Source organism: Ipomoea nil, unplaced genomic scaffold (assembly GCF_001879475.1).
Source record: "Ipomoea nil cultivar Tokyo-kokei standard unplaced genomic scaffold, Asagao_1.1 scaffold2957, whole genome shotgun sequence".
In the NCBI taxonomy this organism is placed as follows: domain Eukaryota; kingdom Viridiplantae; phylum Streptophyta; class Magnoliopsida; order Solanales; family Convolvulaceae; genus Ipomoea; species Ipomoea nil.
This window is the reverse complement of record NW_017619385.1, coordinates 573,648-583,747: the sequence shown is the minus strand read 5'-3', so window position 1 is coordinate 583,747 and position 10,100 is coordinate 573,648. Positions and strand designations below refer to the sequence as shown.

At 33.5% G+C, this 10,100-nt stretch overlaps 2 protein-coding genes across 4 annotated transcripts; one reads left to right on the top strand and one right to left on the bottom strand.

The window, feature by feature from the left end:
* The first annotated feature begins 1,010 nt into the window (after positions 1 to 1,010).
* LOC109162661 lies at positions 1,011 to 2,288 on the top strand. Its single transcript, XM_019311346.1, has one exon. The coding sequence runs from the start codon at positions 1,011 to 1,013 to the stop codon at positions 2,286 to 2,288; it is 1,278 nt and encodes a 425-aa protein (XP_019166891.1).
* A 469-nt stretch (positions 2,289 to 2,757) lies between these two features.
* Positions 2,758 to 8,740, bottom strand: LOC109162849 (novel plant SNARE 11-like). 3 transcript variants are annotated; one of them, XM_019311553.1, is made up of 11 exons: positions 8,652 to 8,740; positions 8,385 to 8,517; positions 8,106 to 8,198; positions 6,265 to 6,358; positions 6,128 to 6,165; positions 5,378 to 5,466; positions 4,842 to 4,921; positions 4,696 to 4,752; positions 4,362 to 4,454; positions 4,209 to 4,283; positions 2,758 to 3,002 (listed from the first exon to the last, which is right to left on the bottom strand). In XM_019311553.1, exons 2-11 carry the CDS (start codon positions 8,456 to 8,458, stop codon positions 2,913 to 2,915), a joined length of 783 nt encoding a protein of 260 aa, XP_019167098.1. In that variant the 5' UTR covers positions 8,459 to 8,517; positions 8,652 to 8,740; the 3' UTR covers positions 2,758 to 2,912. The 3 variants fall into 3 exon arrangements, with proteins under 3 accessions (XP_019167098.1, XP_019167099.1, XP_019167097.1); XM_019311554.1 differs by having other exon boundaries at positions 8,385 to 8,531; positions 8,652 to 8,722; XM_019311552.1 differs by lacking the exon at positions 8,652 to 8,740 and having other exon boundaries at positions 8,385 to 8,617.
* Between the last annotated feature and the right edge of the window lie 1,360 nt (positions 8,741 to 10,100).

Below are 10,100 nucleotides of genomic sequence, written 5' to 3'. Positions count from 1 at the left end.
TCCGTGGGATGTTGTTAGCTCTGGGTTTCGATAATATGTGGATTGAATTAATTATGTTATGTGTGACTACTGTGTCATATACCTTTATGATAAATGGCTCCCGTAGTTCCTCCATCACGCCCACCCGTGGCCTGCGGCAGGGAGATCCGTTATCCCCTGATTTGTTTATTATCTGTGCGGAAGGGCTTTCAGTTTTATTGCAGCGAGCGCAGGATAGAGGATTAATACATTGTTGCAGGGTTGCTAGAGGTGCACCTCCGATCTCTCATTTATTTTTTGCAGATGATAGCCTACTGTTTTTCAGAGCAAATATGCAGGAAGCATCTGAGATAATAAAAAAAATTGTTTATTATTATATGAGAGTTTATCTGGTCAGAAGGTAAATTACCATAAGTCCAGTATATGTTACAGCAGGAATACAGGACAGAACGATAAGGATATGGTGGCACAAATCCTAGGTGTTACTCAAGCTCCCAACTTTGGGAAATACCTAGGACTACCCTCCTTTGTGGGAAGGAATAAGAAGGCCGCATTTGCATATATTGAGGATAAGATCAAACAGAGGATTGGGTCTTGGAACAAGAGATTGTTATCACAGGCTGGTAAAGAAATTTTGTTGAAAAGTGTGGCTCAGGCAATGCCAACATTTTCAATGAGTGTTTTTCTATTACCTATATCTATTTGTACTGCTATTGAGCGAGTTATGAACCGGTACTGGTGGGGATCAGGTACTGACCGAGGCATTCACTGGAAAGCCTGGGATAAGTTATGTATCCCAAAGAAGCATGGTGGGCTGGGTTTTAAAGAATTAAGAGCTTTCAATTTGGCAATGTTAGGAAAGCAGGCATGGAGACTGCTCACTAACACTGACTCATTGGTAGCCAGGGTTTATAAAGCCAGATATTACCCAATGGATACTTTCCTGGAGGCGAGTATAGGAAATAATCCTAGTTTTTTCTGGCGCAGTATTATGGCTGCAAGATGAACTGGATCCTATGATTCACACGGAAATGCCACAACACCTGTCTGGAGCCAAAGTTGTAGGATTAATTGATCAGGATACGGATACTTGGGATCCGCATATACTAGCTGATATTTTTCAACGAAGTGATATACCTAGAATCCAGAGGATACCGGTTGCCCCGGATTATGATGATATATGGTATTGGTATGATGATCCTAATGGATGTTATTCGGTCAAGAGTGGATACAGGCGTATAGTTGGTGATTATGTGAATAATTCTAATGGGATATTTGATGAGTGGCTAGCCCTATGGAAATTGAAAATTCCACCCAAATGGAAGACATTCCTATGGAGAGCTATTTGTGATATTCTTCCTACTACCAACAATTTGCTAATAAAGAGAGTGGATGTTAATCCGATGTGTGCCATGTGTAGGATGGTGAATGAAGATACCATGCATGCATTAGTTTTGTGTGACTATGCACACTCCATATGGGCTCAATCCAACCTTCCAATTCCCAATATTATCACAAATGTTTTCCATGAATGGTTTAGTGCAATCTTGAATGTTCTAGACTTTAATGGAATTATTTATGCAGCTGCAATTTTATACCACCTATGGAGGGCCCGAAACGGTGCGGTCTGGGATGCCTGCCTACCAAGGCCAACAAAATTACTTACGATTGCAATGGCTACGATGAAGGCATGGAAAGATGTCCATCACCGTACCCCAACACGGCAACCTACTCAACCCCCCGGGACTGCCGCAATTATTCCCACTGCCGGACTGTCTCGGCCGGTCGAAGATGCTGTCGGGCGTCCACTGCCTCCGCCACTCAGCAGTACGGCACTTCAGCATGGTACGGTGATAAGGCCCATGAATTGTTACATAGATGCGAGCTATCATCACGGAACAAATGCGGCGGCAGTTGGTGCGGTGCTCCTCAACGCCGATGGCCAATATATATCAGCTTTCAGTGCCCCGCTAATGGATTGCGTCTCTCCACTCATGGCCGAGGCATTTGCATGCAAGGAAGCATTATCGTGGCTTAAAAGGCGCGATGAACAGTCTATACAAATTCACACGGATTGTCAGGTACTACAGAGTTATCTTTCTGGACCACCAACCACATCACGTTCATATCTAGGTTATGCTATTGATAGTTGCAGAGCCTACATATCTACTTTTACTTTTTGCTCAGTTATTTACATTCCTAGATTACAGAACTTGTTAGCTCATTCCCTAGCTACTATAGCTTTTGATTTCGCTACTGCTATGTACTGGGACAATGTCCTACCAAACTCTATTTCAGCTTATCTATAAATACAACCGCCAAGTTGACTTTAAAAAAAAAACATTTTTTTAATTTCTACATTATTTTAGGTTAGTTTTAATTGGAAATTTGTTATAATTTAATTTGAACGAGTCTAATTGTATGTATTTTTTCAAATAGTTCAAAAACTTTACAAAAGATGACATTTTCTCTTTTTTCCTATCATCAATATATGAATATAGTAGAAAATATAATAAAACTTTGTCAATATATATAGATACAAGATTAACTTGTCATTAAACATTCATAGGATGCTGAGCCTTACACAAATTTCATTTGGTTGATATCTTTTACACGTACATTCAAAGTTCCCATAATCAAATGGGAACTGCTCTGATCTAAATACAGAATGAGTAATAAATTAAAGAACAAACATTAACTCCAATTAGATCATATCAACCAAACAACATAGATTATACAAAAGATTGATTAGCAAAAGTTAGCAGACCAAAGCCACGTTCTGGTTGATTCTTGCTTCTCATATTCGTCATGTTTGACGAGAGCGAGCCCGAACAGGTAGGTGCATCCAACAATGTCACAAGCTAAGTAAAAACTTACCAAATGAGCGATAACTCAAAATAACTGTGTTTGTAACAATCAAGTTGCTGCGAGCATCATTTAGGGCTCCAGAGTAATCGTCGATTGGGAACTGGTGGTGCTAATCCCGGGATGTCACTGATCTCTTTGTTTTGGGGTTTGACAATCTGAAGAAACCGAGAACCAATTAGATATCTATTTTTAACTCCAATAACCGAAGTAAATCTTATTCATAATTGGTAAATTTAAATCAATAAAGTTGAGATTCGAACTCATAACTTTATCATCTTGACTGGGATTACCGTACCCAGATCTCTATCTTTTAAGGCAACAGGGAACTGTGAGACTATGTTGTGTTTTTAGAAAGCAAAAAATGGCTTCCTAAAACTTCAACCTATAAATTATAGTATTATACTCCGTAAAATTGGGATCCCTAAAGCCGGGCTCATTATTACATGGACCATGGTCCATACAATTGTGTAGACTATAAATAAAAAGTACATTTTTAATATACTAAGAGTACATTATTTATGTACGTAAGATACATTTTTTGAAAGTACATTTTTAATATATTAAAGGGTACATTATTTTATATAATGTACCTTCAAAACAAAAATAATGTACCTTCAATACAAAAATAATATACTTTTAATATATTTAAAATGTACTGATATTCATGGTCCACACAATAATTTGCCTCGATATGCTAATATGCTATGGAGTATACTCTAACTATTTTAGAGAGAGGGTTGATCCATAAAAAATTAGAGTAGCCTCACTAGAACATAGCAAAGTCATTATCAATAAATTCCTAATCAATTCTCTACGTAATAAACTTGAATAGACCATGTACCCAAGCAAATGGAAGGAAAAGTAGGAGTATGTAAAAAGGAGTTAATTCCATTTTTTGTCCAACATTTATAGGTAGCAGTTTACTTTTAATTTTTTTATTTTTTTTTATTATAACATTCTCATTTAGTTCTAGTATTATTGTGGCATGACCATTTTTTATCTTCCTCAACAAAATCATTGAAATGCTTTTAAATATAAGAACATTTCAACCTCTTTTATACAAAGAGGGTTGACCCGCTATATTTTTTATCTGTTTTTTTTTTTTTTTGAAAAAATCCATAATTGAAGCCTGAAATGCACTTCAATTTAACAAAACTTAACCTATTTTGTTGATAAATGACAAAAAATAATCATGCCACATCAATACTATGACCGAAAATAGATATTTAAAAAAAAGAACTAAAAATGAATAGGCACCTATAAATCTAAGACCAAAAATATAATTATATCTATAAAAAAAAAAAAAAAAAAAAAAAAAAAAAAAAAAAAAAAAAAAAAAAAAGGACAAGGAAGCAACGAACCTTGATAACGACGATAGAGATGATGCCGACCACAATAATGAAGAGCATTGCCTTGAAACAATTGTCACTCGCAATCTAAAGGAAACAATTCAATTAAGTACGAGAAACCAACAATAATGAATTTACAACACAAGGGATCTGAACACGACCCACCTGTCTACCAAGTTCTCTCACAACCTTGTTAGCCTTCTTCATAGAAAAGTGGATTGAGTCCAGCTCATTAACAATCCTACTCATTTGTTCAGTCTGGGAAAGAAGGTAGGAATTGAGAAAGGAGAGAATGATGAATTTGTTGAGCATATAAACAATCAAACTATAAACTTAGATTTTTAGTAAAGATGGAACATATGCTTCAATTTGATATTATAACCAACTTCATGTCAAGGGTCATGGTTCGAATTTCAACATCACCAGATAAAAAGAGATTGTATGGCTGTTGAGTATATAATAATAATATATATATAAACATAAATGAGAAAAGAAATACCTGATCCTTGAGAGTCGCTGCAGTTTCTGTTCCAACATCAATAGTCTCCTGGACCACCTGTGAAATTAAACGTAGCATATAAAAATCATGCTTTGAAGTGATAAAAATCGATTCGTATCAGGCAAACATGTCCTTAGAATGACCACCTTTTTTGCCCTATCAATGGCCTGATCTGTGTCATCCATCATTCGATTCCCATGATCTATTAGCTGTTGATTAGTCATATCTGCAATATAAAACATTAAAACTTGCAATTAGAGATCTTTACAAAAAAATAAATAAAGGTTAATAAGTTCAAACGATTGTTGAGGGAGGTTTAAAGGGTCAAGTCCAGTACCCTGACTCTCGAAAATGCATGGTGCATTTCTGAAAATTATGAAATTTCCGACCATTTGAAAGTAATCTTAAATCAAGTCGAAAGTTGTTCCGACCACTTTTGGTATCCAGGAAAACCTTTACTATTTCCGACCACTTTTTGCTTTCGATTTGATCATTTTCAGGTGGTCGAAAATTTCATAATTTCCAGTAGTGGCGGTATAAGGAAATAAAGTTAGGCTTTCGTTACTAGCTATAGCTTTTGGCATAGTGATAAGCGCTTGATCTTAACAAGTACTTTGCACTTCTGTTTCCCTATGTTTTTAAGATTCTAACTACAATCTATCACACTGGAGAATACACATACTTGAAGCTAACAAGACATTGTCTTCGGCAGAAGTTTCTGAAGGGTCTTCAAACATATCTACTCGCTTATTTTCAAGATTGGTTGCATATCTGGAAAATCATCCAAGAAGAAGGAAAGCAAGTATAAACAATTACACAGGAGCAAAAAGTTAGAAAATATACTTCAATTTCTGCGCATATTATTCCTGTTTATTAAGAGTATTTAGTTTGTGCAATTTCCCTGTTGATGTTTGTTTTTCTAAGAGAAGTAGAGAATCGAGCATGTTAAGCACAATCTTCTCTCAAAATGTTTTGATAAAATCAATATAATGAACCTCATGATCCTATTTGGTAACATAGTTAGCTTATCAGTCAATTTTAACTTATTTGACTACCGGCCAAACAATCAATATGAATGTTTAATTTGATTAATTAGTTTTTTGTAACAACTTATTGCTCGAAAATGCTAAAATTCAAAAAACTGCTCAAAATAACTTTTTCGATCAGCTTTTTAAAAATATCATTACCAAACATTCTACAATCAGTTAATGATATCAACTAGTCAAACTCACTAACCTGAACAGCTAACCGCTATCAGCTAATAGCTATTTATCAAACACTCTCAAAGTAGAATTCGGGGTAAGTCATCCAAGGCCCATATTTTTCCAACATAAATATGCATGTTTTTTGAAGCGTAGAACAACATGCAATATGGTACTTGAAAATAAATAAAGGAATATTGTAATAAGCATATATAAAAGCATGCACTTACTTCTTTTTCATAGCAACATATGAGTTCAACTCTTTGATCTGCATTATATTGGATGAGTTTAGGTGCAAGCTAAGAGAAAGCAATTTGGGGCATCTAATTAAGTCAAAATAAACATTTTAAAATTAACAACCGCACACCATAGATTGCTTTTTCTCATTCAGCATCTTGTTTGTGTCAGCATTATTTCGAAACTTTAACTCCTTTATTTCAGTATCGAACTCTTTAATAAGCCTGCCAAGTGAAAAAAGCATATATGGTTAGTACGTGCAAGTCAAAATGCGTTTATCAGTGCATCACCACACATAGACCCTGTTTGATAAAATAGTTAGTCTATAGGTCAATTTTGACTTATTTGACCACTATTAGTTGTTTAACTTTGTTTAAAAATCAATATAAGTGTTTAGTTAATTAGTTTTTTATACTCCAAAATGCTAAAATTCAAAAAGCTAATCAAAGCAACTTTTTCAATTAATTTTTTTAAGAAAAGAAATTATATCAAATTGCTAATAGCTCAAACACCTTTCTACAATCAACTAATGTTATCAACTAGTTATATCCTTTAATTAACCCAATCAGCTAACAACTAACAACCATTTACCAAACAGGACCATAATAAAATAGAATAAGGAATAACTAATATACAGGAAGCAAATTTTTTTTTTTCCCCAGCAATTATCTATGCCTTCTACAGCTGCAACTAGATAGATAGTTTATGCCAAACACTGCCCATTAAACAATAGAATTTGAATTCATACTTCATTTACGCTATACTTTTTTTCCACAAAATTACAATTCATTGTTTCCATAATTCCTTCCTTCCAACCAAATATAAATCAAACTATCCAAACACCAAAAAGCTCAAAACCAAGAAGCTATTTCATCATCTGCTACGTTTGCATCGGACCAAGGCCTTGGCAATTTAGACCCGGAAATCCGTGTATACGGATCTGTTAGCGGGTCGATACGATAACGATACGAACACAATAAGACTAAACATGGACACGACACGTTAAGCTTAATTGGTTAAAGTTCTTAACAGGAACACAATTTCAAAACGGGTTAAACAGGTTGACACGATAGACACGTTTTGTTAACAGGTTTCGAATCGTGCATGAAATCCATTTAAACCCGCTAAACCTATTAATATAACTAAATTTTGAATTAAAATTATATAAAAAGAAATAAAACCTGCAATTCAATCCATCAAACAAACTAAAAAAATATTCAGTTCATAACATTCAATTAACATATTATGTATCTGTAAATAAATTGAAGACACAAATTTGTTACATGCAGTCATGCAGACACATAATATATTAACTACATGTGCCTAATATATTAACGGTAGACACATAATGTGATAAATTATAAATTAATTTTCTATTAAGTAATTTTATTTTAGTACTATGTAAATTGTGCAAACTTATACAAATAACAAATATTTTATCATAGTACCAAGGACCTTGTGGTCTAATGGTATCCGGTTGCTTTCCTAAGTGGGAGGTGATAGGTTCTCGCCTTAATGGAGGTGAGTAGTAGTTTGGGTGTCCCCCTTCCCTTCTAATAAAAAAATAGATGGAATGTTTTAATATATTGTTTCATATTATTTATTTGCTTTAATCTTGTCCATTCATTAGCTATTTTAAATAGAAAAATAATTTCATTTTATATTACATAACAATGGATTCTTAATGGTTATAAACATGTTTGTGTAAATGAGTTCGTGTATAAATGGATTAATACAATAATAAAAATAGGTTAAACATGTTCTTAATAGATTGAACGAATTGATCTGTTAATACACGAAACATAATGTACGCGTCAACCTGTTAACAATCTGAGATAAATTAAAGATAAACACTAACCCATTAATTTCCTTTCCCATTTCATATCCTGTTAACGGTTCCCCATCAAGAAAAGCAGAAAGCTAGATACATTTACCTTCATTTCAAAATAATGTTTGCAATGAAATAAATACCTTTTACAATCTCGCATCTTGTCGGTAAGATCCTCCAACTGTCTGCTCTGCCTACTGGCATCCTTAATCTTCTCCAATTTCTGAAACCCATTTCTGCATTAGGATGAACAACATGCAAAATTTTCAGAATATATTTATTTATTTTAATACCAGCTTGTTTGAAATAAGAATAGCCTTAATTACAACAAAATATGCCTTCTTTGAAAAAATAAATCAATAGCAATGATCACATTGCATGCATGTTAGATTGTTAGATATTAAAAAATCAAAAACATTTACGCGAGAGCTCGAAAAACATCCGAAATTTGTCCCTCGATTTCTGTAAGCTCTTCGCTCATCCCTGAGGAAGCCATTTCTCAAAGCTCAAGCTTTTCCTTTGCAGAATGTTCCAAACTATGCAAAAGCAATGAATCTGTACAAAATTCTCTGAGATTTTTTTTTAAAAAAATAAAAATAAGAATTCCTCTAATGAGACAGAGATATATTGTATTGATTGGATTTGGGAAAAGAGATTGAAGCAAAAGGAAAAACTTTCCGATCAACCACCTAGAAATGTCGTTTGTTGAGCCGGTGGTTATGATCGAATATTGCAGAGAGCTAAGAACGGAGACGACCAAGTTAATGGTCTCGTGAATTTGTCATTTTGCAGGCAATTTTTTGTCATTTTTTATTTTTTGCTTTTAATATATTTATTTACCCATCACTCTCTTTTTACATGCATGTCTCTTTATTTATAGCTGAATTCACCTCCTTTTTCTAATTCTTTTATTTAATATTTTTTTATAATTTTAAATTTATTTATGTTTAACTGTATTTTTATTTAAATTTTAAATATATAAAATTTTTATTCTAACACTAAATTAAATAGAAAAATACATGCGTGAGCAAATTTTCACAATTTTAACATATGCGAGTATTAAATTTATTTCACAATTTTAAGTTCTGAACTAGGTTGCATGCAGGGACAGAGCCAAAGGGGCAGGGGGCAGCTGCCCCCCTCACCCCACCCTCACTCCCTATATAATTTTTGTATGTATATATGTATATATAGTACAAGTTTTAGTATTAGTATAAAATAAAAACTAAGGGTTTGAATCCTAACATTAACATATTGTTTTTCATTGTTTTTTAATATTTAATACACACACATATTATATATAATATTCTTTTATATTAATAATGACATAATGTGTAATTTATAATGTGTTTTCTATTCAAATTATTTTATCAAATTAATTAATTAATTAATTTTTTTTAAATTATCTCTTTTGTTTTAATGTTTCGCCTTTGTTGGAAAAATTTTCTGACTCCGTCCCTACTTCTTTCCCCCCCCCCCCCCTCCCCCACCCGAATTTCTGGCTCCGTCCCTAATTGCATAGAAACCGGGAATGCAAAAGATAAACACGTTGAAAAAGTATAAAATGTAAAAATATAGATGTATATTTATAAATATTTATGTTTTGAATATGTATAAATATTAATTACTTACTATGCTTTTTTTGAAAAAAAAATTGTGTTTTTAAAATTTTTTAAATTTATGAAAATGATTTTGAAACATTTTATAAAGCTATTGTAAAATTGTAAGGAAAATGTTTGCAAACACAAAATAATTTTAAAAATTTCCTATCCAACATAGGCTTTAAATTTTCTTGAAGTCGCAAGTTATGATTGTTATACGGCCCTTGGACTTCTTTTTTCCGAATGAATCCTACGACTTGCCGAAAAAGCTGTCGTAAAGTTTCATTGTTCGTTCCGTCATTGATATTAAATTGATTTTGTACAACAACTTTAACCGCACAAACCTGGGTTGGGCTTAAACTATAGCTAGAGGAGCCATATGAGGTGGATCGAAAGCTCCACATACGATTTTGAAGCCGAGCCTTTTCAGTAATGGGCCTAGGGATCGATATGATGATTGGTTTAGGTAAGGCGGTCGGCCTATTACGGGTCACAAAATTGTGTAGACCATGTTCTAAAAATGTTATTCGTTTTTCA